The sequence below is a fragment of the Onychomys torridus genome, chromosome 5 (assembly GCF_903995425.1).
Source record: "Onychomys torridus chromosome 5, mOncTor1.1, whole genome shotgun sequence".
In the NCBI taxonomy this organism is placed as follows: domain Eukaryota; kingdom Metazoa; phylum Chordata; class Mammalia; order Rodentia; family Cricetidae; genus Onychomys; species Onychomys torridus.
The window spans coordinates 123370190-123385724 of record NC_050447.1 but is presented as its reverse complement, the minus strand read 5'-3'; the positions used below and the strand labels follow the sequence as shown (position 1 = coordinate 123385724).

Genomic DNA, 15535 nt, shown 5'->3' with positions numbered 1-15535 from the left:
TGTGTGTGTGTGTGTGTGTGTGACAGAGTTTTTTTTTGAGACAGGGTTTCTTGGCTGTCCTGAAACTAGCTCTGTAGACCAGGCTGGCTTTGAATTTACAGAGATCAGTCAGCTTCTGCCTCCCAAGTGCTGGGATTAAAGGCATGTGCCAACACCGGCCGGTTTGTGCGTGGTTTTAAAAGCAGCGTTAAGCTGCAGTAAATAGTAGAGGAAACAATTGATTACAACAGAAGATGCATGCTTCCTACTCTTTGTCCTACCAAACAGCCGGTTGCTGGAAAGGACTAAACGTCTATGTGCTGGCATGGTTGGTAATAAATACAATGCAGAATTACACACACATGGAGGAGACTGAAGCCAGGACCCAGCAAGGACAAAAGCTGATTGTAGTGGGTGAGGCAGGGAAAACAAGATCAAGATCAGAGGTATCCGAATGTCAAGTGTTCCCTGGGCCAGAGCAGGCTCCGGAAAGGCGAGCCCCGAGAGGAGAGGAAGTATCACACACAGATTCTGCATGTGGGCGGGCTTATCCAACGGCGACGGAAGCGAGGGGGGGCGGGGTAGGGCGCGGCGAGCAGGATGGCTGCACAGCTTGGCCCCCACGAGCTGGTGCACGTCTTCTCCTTCCTAGAGGCTGGCGACCTGCTGCGCGCTGCGCAGGTGAACAAGGTGAGGTCTGATGAAGTCGCCCCATCGCTTTGCTCGCCGCGCTCCGCGGGCCCAGGGCTGCCGGGGCATCCCCTCCTAGGATTGGCTTTGCCATGGGCTCCCGCGTCCTGTGGCCTAGGTGGCCTTAGCAGTAAGTGCTTGACCGCACCCTGCCCTGCTTGTCATCTGGCCGTGTGTTGCTTCTCATGGACTCAGTACAAAGCGACTAAACCACTATTAGTGTAAGGTACTTGTTTTTCCCTGCCTGATTCATTACTAAACGGTGTGACAGAAAAGATGCTAAAATCTTTCTTCAGTGTCTATCCCAAGTGCCCAGTGCATGCCTTGAATTGTAGTCTCTCCCTTAAGTCAGTCAGTTCCGAAGGTTAGACACAGCCTTGCTGGAACAGAGCTCCTAGACTTTCAGTTTCAAACCTGGTCAGTTTTAAAGCTTTTACCCACAGAAAAGACCAATCCTATTCAGTCCAATCTTGTCAATTTTGCCCAAACCTTCAAACTGCAAGTGTGCCCCACTCTTCAGACTTCATCAAAGGACCCAGAGTTGATATCTGGCAGTGTCAGACCTCCAATGTGTAGAGAGGCATCACCTAATTTCATTTTTCCTCTGTAGTTCTGGAAAAAGCACTTGAGCTAGCCATGCACTCTACCAGCTGAGGAACCTCCCCGTCTGCCACTGTAGGTTTTTGACAGTATCCCTAGCCACCTCCTCTCTTTGCTACACTGTAATACTTTTTAGGACCTGCATCTTTTTCCTCTCTATCTGTTGCCAAAACTCTGTGAGCCTGAGAACTTACCTCACATGCCACAGTTTGTAAATGTGTTCTCTTCTACACTGTGTCCCGGCCACATGCTGGAGAGAAAACAGAGGCCATGACTGTCCACCTGCATCAGCTGTTAACATCTTGGCTTATCAGTTGTGATGGCTAAAGTTTAAATTGCTGTGTGTAAGAGATGTATAGACAAAAATGCCTCTAGCCTGTAAGCCCCCCTTGCCCAAGGACAGATAACTTCCTAGAATGCTCACGGCTGTTCACACAAGTTAACAAACCACAAGTCTTCACTTCAGTAAACAAGGCTGGTTGCCCCAACTGCACAGGATGTGCTTGATCACACATAAGTGAGAGGTACATAGACAGGAAGTACGTCAGGATGTATGTTTGCCCCTATTTAGATAAAGGCAGGGAGTGTGTAGCCTTGTGGGTTTTGCTTTTTTAATCCCCTGCCTAATGTAATCTGGTGCCATTCTCTGGGAATTCCAGGTATGGGCCTGGCCAGTGTCCATCATTCTGGCCAGTATTTGATAAAGCTTGCTTCAAATTTGGCTCAAAAAATTGTGGCAGTGATCTTATTCTTGCCCGGTGGGATTAACACAATCATATAATGAATAAGTAAATGATCTCTTCCTCTGAACATGGGTTAGTTAATTTAACACATTACACATGAGGCCACTTACGCCTTTTTTTTTTTTAAAGGCATTTTTTTAAAAGTCTTGTCTCCCATTTTTAGCCTTTGCCTGCTCTAACTTTCAGTCTCAGGGTACCACTGCAAAGGATGCAGGCAAGGTGTACTGTAGGCACCACGGCCTGCTGAGGACTGGCAGTCTGTGAACTACCTGGGTAGCTTTGGTTTCCTACGTGAAGCTGATGTGGCCCAATGCAAAGGTGCCCGATTGCCAGTACAAGGTCTCTGGCGGAGAAGGAAGAACAGAGGTCCTCACCTCTCCCAGGCACTTCTCAGCCCAGAAAGCACTTCATAGTTCCACGCCTCTGTGGATAATTCTAAGTATAACTAGTAAATACTGAGTTTCACTCCCATGTTTACACATCAAGAAACTGAGTATCACACAGTAACTTCTCTAAGGTGATGATGGAGTCATGTGCCGGGCTTGAGTTGAATCTCCAGCTGTTTTGCATAGTAGGCTGGCACAGTTTAGAGACAGAGTTTGGAAGAGAAGTTCCTTCTGCTCTTTGGTATTGCCAAGTTTTTCCTGGTTACGATCTACCCATAAGTTAAATGAGGTCAGTAATCTCTATGACTCTTAACAGAAGGATCCTTGAAAATGGCTAGCATTTATTCTGTAGAGCATACCACACATTACATCTTCTATTTGAGAACTGAGATCCTAGTTGGCTTTGAATGGGAAGATGCTTAGGTCATTGCTTGGTTTGATTTTGCAAAACTACAACATCATTACTGGATAAAAAAGACCTCCTTTTCTTTAATTTTTTTTTTTTTTTTTTTTAGTTAGAGTCTTGTAGTTCAGCCTGACGTTGAACTGGCTATGCAGGGGAGGATGACCTTAAACTTATCATCCTGCCTCCACCTCCCAGGCTGCTGGGATCACTGTCATTCAACAGCACACTCTGGCACCCTAAGCGTTCTGCAGAGAGCTCTTCGGAGAGAAGTCACAGCAGGGCTTGCATAGGACCCACCCTGGAAGACTGTTCCCGTTGGACCATCTTGGCAACTCTAAGACATCCCCATCGCTGCAGCCCCACAGAAGCTCGCTGAAATCATTACCAGTCTTCACAGCAAGCACAGAGGTCTTAACACAGCTGGACCTCGCTACTCCCCTATTCAAAGCTACTTAAGTAGCTTATCGGTATTTTTGCACGGAGACTTTGGGAGTGGTAGAAGCCACCCAGCCAGCTCATTTTCCCGGTTCTTCTCCAACCAAAACCTCGTGTTCTAACTGAGGCAAATTACTAAACTATCCTTTTCATATTTATGAATCACGTGCATATCCGGTGTTTCCCTACATTGCTTTAGAACAACTAGCCACTCTTTGATTAGTCATTGTATCTCTGAGCCCCTGGGCCCTGACTCATCAATCCCAGAGTCTCTTCTTTTTTATCTTTTGGTGGTTTTTAATTATCTGTTGTTTTTAATGCACCAGGTTGAGCTGTGTTGAATGCAGAAACAGGGCTGGTTTTGTTCTTTGTGGTTTGGCAAGCTAGGTGCTTAATGGCATTGACTGACCAGATGCTGTCTTTTCCTGTCCTTATTCTAGGTCTGGAATGAGGTTTCAATGACCAAGGAACTGTGGAGGTGAGTGAAGGAAGAGCCAAGTGTGGTCCTGTAAAGGAGAGACGTTCACTGGAAGTGGTTTCCAAGTGCTATAATCACTTCCATCTCTAATGAGGACAGAGAAAGGATTATATCCCTAGTCCTTATATGTGAGGAGACCCCTCTATGGTTCACAGTGTAACACCTTGGATTGGCAGGTCTGCCAGACTCAACCAGCTGGATTCATTCCCTGCAGTTTCTGTAGTATAATCAAATTACTTTAAATAAATAAATGATCCATTTTATAGCCAGGATGGCCTTTTGCTTACTTTGTAGCCTAGCCTAGCCTTGAGTTTGTAATCTTCCTGCCTAGCTCTCCTGAGTGCTGGAATTGCAAGCATGTGCCACCATGCCCAATTCAGATTATTTTAAGGGTACAATAGCAGAGAAATGTAAGATTGTATAAAACAGAAGTATTTAAAACATTAAATTTGCTAAGTCCCTCTAATTTATTCCTCCTTTGGAACCTGCTATCTTTTATTTTATACTAAGATAAAACTAACAGCAGCAGAAGGGGAGAGGGGGAAGAGACTGGCCACTGAATGTAAGGCCCAAACCTTGACGGGCAGGTAGGAGTTACACTTTTCACCCTAATGAGAACAACTGTTCAAATGTGAAGCTTCCTCAGAATCAGGAGGGAGGTTTTGCTTTCATTTAGGATAACTGTGACACCCTGGGCTTCTTGGTTGTGTCAGGGCCTGTAGGCAGAAGATTTCTGGTGTCCCAGGCTGCCGGTGGTCAGGACAAATCTCTCACTCACTTCCCCCAAGTAAACACACAGAGGCTTCATTTATAACTGCATGGCCATGGCTCAAGCCTTTTGCTAGCTAGCTCTTATATCTTAAATTAGTCCATATCTATGAATCTATGTATCACCACATGTTCCATGGCTTTACCTGCTTCCCATTACATGTTGCTCCTTGGGCGGCTCGCTGGCGTCTCTCTGCCTTCTTCCTGTCTCTCTCTTAGAATTTCCCGCCTGCCTCTAAGCTGCCTTGCCATAGTCCAAACGGCTTTATTTATCAACCAATCAGAGCAGCACATATTCACAGTGTACAGAGAGGCATTCCCTCATCAAGGGCTTTCTTAGCATATTTTCAGCATCACAGAATACTGTTCTTTCTGTTGCTTTTTATTAGCAGTATAACTAATATTGACTAGAAAAATAATCTCAGTCAGGTTTTTGTTTGTTTATTTGTTTGTTTCGAGACAGGGTTACTCTGTATAGCTTTGCGCCTTTCCTGGATCTCACTCTGTAGATCAGGCTGGCCTCGAACTCACAAAGATCCACCTGCTTCTGCCTCCCAAGTGCTGGGATTAAAGGCATGCACCACCACCGCCCGGCTCTCGGTTGGTTTTGAAGTAGACTTTCATTAGAATCCATTCTTTTATCTACTCTTTGAAGAACTGACTTTTTAGTAACTGTATATGACTCAGAGAAATTGTCTGAATGGATGAACTGTCTAGTGCAGCTGTTGATGTATCAAAATCGAAGTTATAATCTTTAAGGCGGCCACTAAAAGTAACTAAAAATATGGTGGAAGAAATGACAAAGCAATTGAAACAGTGTGTTTGACCACACTTAACAGAAAATATGATAGAAATGCAATAGTGTGTGTGTGGGGGGGGACAAGAAAGTACTAAAATGACAAAATACGATTACACAACCCAATGAAAAGACAAAGATCGACAGAACTGTCAAAGAAAAATAGTCCAACTCAATGCTGTGAACATGAGATACACTTAGTTTCCTTTGTTTTTGTTCCAAGATTTGGAGATCTAAAACTGGCCCATGTCCCCATCTCTGAGACACACTCTGGGTTAAAATACATGGACAGGTTGACAGTAAGAAGATATACATGCAAACAGCATGAAAAATCTGAATGGCTAGTGACATCAGCCAGAGCAGACTGAGATCAGATATGTAAAGACGTGTGTTATCGGATGACATAGAGGAGCCTGGGGAGAAGGTGTGCCCCTGGCAACAAGCACAAAACACACCAAGGATAGACAGAACTGAAAAGGCAAATGGACAGTTTGACACAAACAGTTGGAGACTTAAGACGTGGGCTCCTGAATCCCAGTTGTTTAGCTTCTGTGTCCCCAAGTGTAGGATGGTGGTGAGTGCCTTCCCCAGAGGGCTGCCATGAAGGGCAGCTGGTCACATAAAAAGTGTAGCATGGTTGACATGTCACCACTCACTATTAGCTCTGCTCCCATTTGACAGAGGAGAAAATTGAGGGCTAGTTAGGGACTGTGAGTTATCCAGGGTTTCAAAACCAGAAAGAGGTAAGGCCAGAATTTGAAGCTCCATCTCCTGGCTTCAGAAACCAGCCTGCTGTACCCAGCCTACGCTCACATCTGTGTTGCAGGCAGCTGTGTCTGAGACGCTGGGCCTCCTGCAAAGCCTTCCCAGTGGTCGTGGGTACACAGACATGGAGGCAGTACTATTTCTGCCGGTCTGAGCTGGAGTTCCGCGTGGAATCTGGGCGGCCGCAGGACTTCATCTGCAAAGCTATTTCTGGGCACACAGGTATGAGCTGGAGAGTGTCTAGCTATGTCCACTGCCCACCCTCTTGCTGGTCAAATCTCAGGGATCTTGGCATCTCAGCTAATGGCATGGCAAGTGCCCCTTGATGAATTCGGGTCTTGCTGGATGCCCCGTCATCTGTGCTATGGCATGGGAGGAAGGAATGAGCTGTTATCACCTTTTCATAATAGACTGAAAAACTGAAATAGAACAAGCCAGGCCTCCAGTTATAAGTGGGTTCTGCTCTCAGGAATGTTCACCCACCAGCTGCATAGGTATGAGCTACTCCCTATCTCTTTCATATACCCTAAGCACTCATTGTGTTCCTGATACTGGAGAAGAGGGACAGTTGTGTATCCGATCTGAGTCTATGTGTGTGCTCTCTTCCAGGAAAGATAGATCAGCTGGCCTATGCCACACCCCACGAGTACCGCTTTGATGAGAGGGCAAAGTCCGTGGTTTGCACTGTGTCTTCAGACTGTACCGTGCGTGCCTGGGACCTGCATGAGGTGAACTGCTCCCTGGGGAGGGAAGGGTCCCTCCTGGGTCCTTGGCTTGGTTATCTTAATGCAGAGTAGCAGCCCCATTTTGCAGATGAGAAATCTGAGCTCTGCCATCAGCTGTCGCCAGTGGGACATTCTGATAACCTTTGAAACTCGAGTGTAACCTATCTCACGTGACACATGCTTGGCTTCCTCTTGGAACCAGACTTTGCCAGTGATGGTGGGGGCTGTGCCGGGGATGAAGCTGTTTTTGCCATTCCTCGAATTTACTGTAAGCCATTTAGTCATGAGCCTCCATGCTGGAACTCACGCTGCCCAACCAGGCAGTTTTGCAAGATGACAGCTTTTGGTCATCCCCGTGTGGGCACACCAACTGGATAGCTTGCCTAGAACTTAAACTGTTAGTACTTATGCAGATGTTAAAAACTGAAGGCTTTTTTTTTTTTTTTGAGACAGGATCTCACTCACTCTGTAGCCCAGGCTGCTCCTTCTGCCTCATGTGCACGCGCTCGCCACATGCATACACACACACACACACACACACACACACACACACACACACACACACACACACTAATGGATAAGTAAATAATTTAAAAAGAAGTTGAGGTTGGGTTTTCCAAAAGAAAATAGAGTGCCTTGCTGAATGGGCCAGCAGTGTTCTCTTTAAACAACTAAACCGTAAATATTTTACCCTTCTTAGACCAGAATCTCTGTCATAACTAACTACTTAACTCTGCTGCTGAGACACAAAAGGAGCCATAGACAATGTGTAAACAAGCGAGAGTAGCATACTCCAGTAATACATTATTTCATTAAATATTCTGCTTTCAAACCAAATACAAAAGTACTCAATGGCCCATGTGGCTGCAGGTGGCCATGGTGTACCAGACCTTGAATTGGCGCTCCGTTGTTTCCAGTATGGGACACCTCAGACTGCCAGCAGCGCTTCCTGCCATCGGGCCAGGCTTCCCAACCTTCATACTGTTCACGAGCAGCTCCTCAGCTGTAGTTTCTTCCTTAAAGATCAGTTGTTAACAGTGTCATATTGAAACTTGCTTTCTAAGAGCACAGTGTTTGTGGGTGCTTTTTGGAGATGATTGAGGGTGTGTGACCCACACCAGGCTTTTTTGTGTGTTTTTGTGCCTTGAAAGCTCCTAAAACAAATATGGCAGGCTGTGACTTTAGCTCAGTGGACAGCACTTGCGTGGTATATATGAGGCTGGGGTTCAATTCCTAGTATTAAAGTGGGGGGTTAAAGTCACTTTCCTTTAAATAAACAACAACAACAACAGCTTAGTTAATTCAAATCAACAGTCCCTATCCATGTCTCTGATACTTCAGGTGTTAACAATTTGGCCCTTCCTCCTGCCTTTTTCTTTGGCTTTTTGATACCAGGTTGAATTTTGCCCCTTAACTCTTGCTGGCCGCAAACTTAGGGCAATCCCCCTGCTTCTTCCTCCCTGTCACTGAGATTGCAGGCCTGAGATATCATGCCTGGTTTATTTTGCTAGCTTTCATAATTCACATCCTTCCACTTCTAGATACAGGACTCCTTATGCATTTTTTTGAAAGTCTGCTCTGTGTCTGTGAGGTCATGGAGATCAGAAGAGGGTGTCAGATCCCCAAAAGCAGCCCAGGACCCCAGCTCATCAAATGGCATCAGCTCAGAAACTCCCTCTCACCCACCACAGAGGTTTGTTTCCTAGGTGACCCTAAGCCGTTCACAGGTACATCACACCCTTTTCACCTGTGCTCCATGTGTGCTGTGGAGCTTGGTAGAGTAGGCCTGCATGAACCTATGCTGACTGCTGAAAATCATGTGTATCTGTGAAAGAGACGGTGCCCTGTGTCAGTCAGTTATGTGAATTTTGTTGTTACCAGGGCACAGAGATCTGGTCCAGCCCTGTGCAGCCTGCTCCTCTGATGAGTTTGGTGGCCTATCCTCTGCAGCAGCTGGTGGTCACAGTGGACACACAGGGCTTGATCACTGGGTGGAAGGCGGAGACTGGGTCTCTGTGGGCCTCATTCTGCCTTCCAACCTTCTGTTCTTCCATGGAGGCCTGCGGCCACTCAGAGGGCCCCTTCCTGATGGTGAGTGACCTCGCTCTCAGGAGCCCTACAGGGCCTAACCACCTCTTGGTCTAAGCCACTATGGTGGGAGGAGTCTGGATCCCTGTTCAGAACAGATCCTACCTCTCTGGCTCCTCCTTGTCCACCATGTAGAATGCAAGCTCCTCTGTCCTTCAGACGTGTGTGTGTGTGTGTGTGTGTGTGTGTGTGTGTGTGTGTGTGTGTGTGTGTGTCATCAGCCTCTCTGTAGCCTCTCCTGTGGTGATGGGAACCTGCTGTGTGGAGTTCTCGTGGTTTGCGGCACGTGGCCTTACTTTCCTGTGTGCTGAGGTCTTCAGTCCTTCATCCTTTCCAGACGTTTCTGAGGAACTTGGCTCCTGTTCGGCAAGGGTGGGGCTGCCTTCACCGCGTGCTTTAGTGCCTACACTGAGCTTCCTGACACTCCTGGTTCTCAGCTTGACAGTGTCTGCCCTTCCCATTGCCTCTACAGCTGCTTCCAAGGCCTCTCACCTTGGGGTTGCAGCAGGTTAAGTCCAGGCTCCCTGACTTGGGTTTCCTCTCTGCTCCCAGGGCAGCACCATTTTAAATAGGTTTCCCTAAACCACAGTGCCTGGATAAAGCCCGCTGCACCACACCATGACCTGATGGGAGTCTCGGCCAGGATTGACTTATCCACTGGGGAGATCATGCAGTCACCCAAACCTGCAGCTGAGTCTGAGGGCTGTGGACTAGTACTTGTCACCAGATGAGGCCTGGCTTACTTTCTGACGAGGCTTCAGTGTGCGCACGCGCGCGCGCGCACACACACACACACACACACACACACACACACACACAGAGAGAGAGAGAGCCGTGGTTGGAGCTGTCTGTCCTTCTGGTACCAACTGTTCTTCTTCCTCCATATTCTCAGCTTATGTCACTACCTTTGTGAGTTTGGAATTGTCTCTTCCTATCCTGACTCTCGTCCTTCACCAGGTCACATGCAGGTGGCCCAGTCTGGACAGGTACCTTACCCAGAAGGCTTAAAATACTTATTTTTCTACATGTTAGGTGGGAATGTGCTCAGAACTAGTTTCCAGAGTTTGCTGGTCATTCTGATTTTGTGAAACATTTTAAATACACTTACCCTTTGACCCAATAATTCTAACTTTAGGCATCCCCCTGAATGTATGCCTGCATGTGTGGATAGGGTCTAGGCAGGAGCACTCCATGCAGCAGTAATATAGTAACATTTGCTCTCCTGGTAGATCTTCCCAATTAGTAAACATTTTCTTTTGACTTTTTTAATTGCCATCAGTGTGAGAGGAAACATTTTAAATGTAAAACACATAGGCAAGCTGCCTCTGTCATTGCCTGGAAGAGCAGTGGAGGGTCACATGCCAAGCTCATGCGGGAGACTCTGCTCTGAAGACATTGCTGTGGTGTGGCGTGTGCCCACCCTTGGGGGGGAGGGGCGGCTCCTTCAGAAGATGGTGGTACCCCCTCCCCCCATTGTTAGTTGCTCTCTGTTCCAGGTAGCCTGCGCTGAAGGGAACCTCTATACTCTGACAGTACCTCAGCTGCAAGTGGTCTCCAAAGTAGCCACATTTTCTCATACCTCTGTGAGCCTCACGTGCTCACCTGACCAATACTGGGTATTTGGTGTTTGCACAAGAATCAGACTTAGGTCCAAAGGTCAGTGCCTGGGAACCCTGACCCTGGTAAACCTACTGCAGTGGGAGGGTGTTGTGGAATATTAGTTTAAGATGTGTTACATTCATTTATGCTATAGAACATTTTTTTAATGATGCTAAGATGTGTTGTATTCTTTTATGTTGAATTTGTTTAACTCTGTGCAACTGTGTTACTTTGCCTGTCTAAAACACCTGGTTGGTCTAATAAAGAGCTGAATGGCCAATAGCGAGGCAGGAGAAAGGATTGGTAGAGCTAGGAGGCAAAGAGAATAAATAGGTGGAGAAAACTGGGAAGAAAGGAGATTGAGGAGTGAGAAAGGAAGGAATCATTCACCCAGTCACACAGCTGGACATGGAATAAGAGGGAAAGAAAAATATACAGAAATAGAGAAAGGTAAAAGCCCAGAAGCAAAAGGTAAATGGGATAATTTAAGAAAAGCTGGCAAGAAACAAGCCAAGCTAAGGCTGGGCATTCATAAGTAAGAATAAGTCTCATGTGATTTATTTTGGGAGCTGGCTGGTGGGCCCCCAAAAGAGTAAAAGTAAAAACAACAACAAGAGGTGGCTAGAAAGCCTGGCCCCCGAGACTGCAAGACATAGGTTCTCAGGCCATCACTACAGGGACAAGCCCTGCAGCCAGACAGGAGTATGCCTCTCTCTCACTGGAAAGTCAGCCCTCTCAGTCTCTGCTCTTTCCTATCTGCTGTGCTATGATCTGGAAGGGCCAGTTCTCTGCTGGGGAGGGCAAAGTCAGTTCTGAACAAGTTTGGACATCTCCACCAGCATGCTCCTAAAGAGCTGTCTGGTGTTGCTGAGGATGGTGTGAAGACAATGGTGAGCAGTGAGGCCCAGTACAGGAGAAGAGAGCATAGGAGGGGTGTGGGAGGGGCAGTTTGCTCTACCTCCAGCACTGTGGCCAGAAGGAATGCCTGCAAGTCACAAAGTCCTGCCTATGACCTGGGTCATAGGCACAGAGATGTCCAGTCATTTGCCAGAGGTGCAACCCTTACTGAATGCCAGGACCTAAAACAGAAAGTCAGACCACAGAAATAAGAGCTAGTGGGGCACCACAAGAGATCTGGTAGCCAGGGAAGCAAGTCATCAGAGAGTATCAGTTGGGTACAAAGGACATGGGATGCCTAGAAAGGGGCCATAAGAATGACTGGACCACCCTGTAAGGCCCAATGTAGAGGATGGAGGTATGTGGGCAGCCAGCTGTTGAAGACAGTCCTGCCAGAGGCTGGAGTCAGCTTACAGCTCGAGGGCTTTGGGAGCTCTTGGGTCCCTCACCACTCTGTGGTCATACAGGGGTGTTTCCCCAGGTGTTCTATACTCAGTCCTTGCTCTACCCATCCGAAGACGGGATTCCTGTCTCGACCAGCCTCCCTGTCAGGCTGAGTTCCAGAGCCTGCTGGGCTCCTGAGGAGGCAGCCAGGCTGATGGTGATGCACAGAGATGTCAGAGGCATGCATCTGGTCATCACTACCTTCGATTTAAAGGCCAGCAAGTCCAGGGACAGAGTGAGCATCCTGGGTAAGGTCCCTGTGCTGGCCACAGCCTGCAGTTTGGCTTCAGGACAGGCTTCTCACAGTTCCTCTAGGACATTTTCCCTTCCCTGTCAGGGAAATAGAAGCCAAGTGTCCTAGAAGCTTTACTGTGTGATTTCACATACTGAGTGGTGGAGTGCATATGACATGTTGGTCCCAGTGTGGTCCTGGGCTTCAGATGTAAATCCCATGTCCATGGTCCCCTTCTGTGTGGGGGGCAGCACCCCAGAATTTTGTTGCTGGTGGACTGGGATTTGAGGTCTGAATAACTCACTCAGGAGCAGGAACAGAGCTCTCCTAACTGCAAAGACATACACTTTTCCCTGCACTACATCATTGGGTGGGGCACATATCCATGCCTGAAAAGCAACCAGTGTACTTTTATTCTCCCAAGAACAACAGCTGGCTAGCTTCCCCTTGCCGGACACTATGACTCCTCACCTCATGCAGGGCCACGGCTCCCAAGTGATCCTGCTGGCCTCCAGGTCAGAGCTGGTGCTATTCACCATCCACGGCCTGCAGCTGGTGGCCTTCCAGGACCACTAGAGGCCCATCACGTCGATGTGGGTGGTGAGTGGAGCATCTCCTGCCCAAGGCATGCTTTCCACCCTTGAGAATCCACAGCCCTACCTCATTTGACTTCATTTCAAGGATCCGACCCGTGTCATCACCTCTTCCTTGGACCTGTCCCTGCGTGTCTATGTGTGGAATAAGAAGAATACATGTCCTGTCCTCAAGAGCTGCTATCAGTTGCTTGGGGGATCTCACAGATGGTCCAGGTAATTGGCTGTTCTCCTGCCCTATGTCTGTAAAGTGGTAAAGCAATTGGTTTTCTTTCTTCTGGAACAAGTCTTGTCATGGTGCCCAGGCTGGCCTTGAACTTCCAGCATCAAGTGGTCCTCCCATCTCATTGTCTTGAATAGCTTCAAACAGATGTGCATATCACATCTGCTCAAAGGAATGATTCTAAAGGAAATGTTGGAGAGAATACGAGAAAGTCCAGCCTCATTAGCTGGGTCTCAGGATGAGCCACTGTGAGCATCCTGATTCTTTTTCTGGTAGCAAACAAAAAGCCTCAAACCAGATCTTCAGTTCTCACTGTGAGCTGTACATTGTCTCCTATATTGTACGAAACCATTGGTATTACCCAACTGCCTATTACTTTATAAATGAAATAGCTGAGAGATTTAGAGGTTTTGTGCATAGTCCACAGAGAACATGTGTCCAAACCAGGGTTAGACCTTGAAAAGGCCTTGTGAAAAACAGTCAGTCCTGAGAGCTCTTATGGGCACACCACCTCTGACCACCGATGGGTTCATTGCAAATTCTGGCGTAGGCCATTTCCCCTGATGTTTCTCACTACACTAGAATCATTGTGATGCAGGCAGCACTGCCAGGAGGGACCTGACACAGTCTTCCCACTAAAGAATGTGATAGCATTTCCCTCCCATGCCCAGAGGAAACGCGTGGCAGTGGGCTGGATAGGGTTGCAAAGATGAGGCTGGGTTCCATCCTCAGGTAAAAGCTTTTCTACTTAAACATTTGCCTTTATCCCAGGGTTAACGCCTGGCATGTCCTTCTTCTTTGCAGTGGATTTACCCATGTGAAAAGTGACAGCATGAGCATCGCTGGGGTTGAAGCCAGAAGCAATGGAACAAGTATTCTGAGGTCATATTGCTACAAAGTCCAGCTTAGCTAGACTCCGCCAGTTGAAGATGCTCTTGCTTTGTGTGCATGCAAACACCTTACCAAAGATGCTGTCAAACTGGTAGGATGACTACTGTCTGATCACAGTGAGCCACTGGAGTATTTTCTGTTGTCTTGTTTGTCTTGCTCAGAAAAACAAAGGAGAATAAATAATCATCTTCAACCAGTCTTCCAGATGCTAAGCAACGTGCCTAAGGCTTCTCAGACCACTGGACACAGAAGGAGTAGACTGTGACAGAGCTAGAGAACCTGCTTACTTACAGTGTCAGGATTGCAACAGAGTTGTTTTTGTTATCCAGAATGTCATTAAAATATGTTTAGAATGAATTCTGTGAGACCATCACAAAAACTCAAGGGTACCAACAAGACAGAACAAAGAGGACAGCTTTAGAGCCCGTCACCATGGGAGCCCTGGCTGGCTTAGTTAGTGAATTGCAAGTAGTATGTGCTAACAGTCACCCACCAAAACCCAAAATGGAACTTGGTGGAAGTCAATAGAGCATCTCACTTTCAAAGAGAAGGCTGGAAACTACGATGGAGCAAAGCAGAATGGCAGCAGGAGACAGCCAGGCCTGCTCAGTTCTGGCTCTCTGTACCCTCTGCATTTCCCTCAGGCTCTGTCTTCTGCTACCACTGAACAGGTACCGGACGCCTCCATGGAAATCACTTCCCAGCTGCTCCTGAGGGAGATTCAGAGTGTTGTGTGTGTGCACATATATATGTCCATGTTTTTGTGATACGCGGTCTTTGGGTCACAGGTCCACACATAGAAAGGAAAAGCCTGATTCCTTCAGATGCAGGAAGTACCTCCAACTAAGACTCACATAATGGAGATTTGTCTATCTTGAATTTTTCCTTGTTTAAAGAGTAAAGACAGGAATTTCAGACTGCTTTGCCTAATATCGGAATGCACCCTATTCATTACATTAAACCTTTAGCAACAATGTCTAGATACCATAGATGATCATGGTCAATGTAGGACATAGATGATTGTGGTAATGCCGTAAGGGTGCCTGCTTTTCTATGCTGAGCTGGCCCTGCCCTTCGCTGGACCTAAGATAGCTGGCCCTGACCCTTGAGAACTGCCTCCTTTCCCCTGCACTTGGAAGAGATGGCCCCATTCCTCGCCATGGGCAGGGGAGAGCTGACCCTGATGGCATGGGCATGGAGAGCTGGCTCTCCCCTTGCCTGAGGGGGCAGCCCCAGTGGCCTGGACTGACCAGCTCAACTACCACCCAGGCCCACAGCCAACTAACATCTACCCTATCTAGGACCTGCTAGAACCCGTGAAGGGACTGGTCCTGTGGAATAATAACCACAGGATCTCCATGACTCGGGGTGACTGCAGGAGATCTAAGAGTTTTGGTGAGGATCCAATGATGATGGTGTCCCAGAAACCAGAGGCTTTGAACCAGACCAGTGACTCGTTGCAATGAGCATTTGCAAGTAAAGCTGATTGGACAAAGGGATACACTGTGTGACACACTGCTCCCAATGCCACCAGGCCAAATGGAGAGGTGCTGGAGATGGGAGAAAGCTGGAAGAACAAAGAGATTTTGTTGTAGTTGCTCGTTTTTTTTGTTTGTTTTTCTCTTTGTTTTGGTTTAGCTTGATTGGTTTTTTTTTTTTTCTTTTTAATTTTTGTTTGGTGGACCACTGCAGGGGGAGGGGAAGATATGGAGGGACTGGAAGTGAGTGGTATTGGGGTGTAAGATGTGAAATTCCCAAAGATTCAATTAAAAAATTATGTTAACTGAAAGTGCCTGT

General features: G+C 47.3%; 1 protein-coding gene across 1 annotated transcript; it reads left to right on the top strand.

The window, feature by feature from the left end:
* The first annotated feature begins 563 nt into the window (after positions 1-563).
* LOC118584107 (F-box/WD repeat-containing protein 12-like) lies at positions 564-15179 on the top strand. The gene is given in 11 exon segments (XM_036188098.1): positions 564-669; positions 3680-3717; positions 6108-6268; positions 6656-6774; positions 8653-8862; positions 10356-10481; positions 10483-10515; positions 11837-12047; positions 12456-12631; positions 12713-12840; positions 13652-15179. Coding segments are annotated over 11 exon segments (1401 nt in total). The 5' UTR covers positions 564-579; the 3' UTR covers positions 13761-15179.
* Positions 15180-15535: the final 356 nt, after the last annotated feature.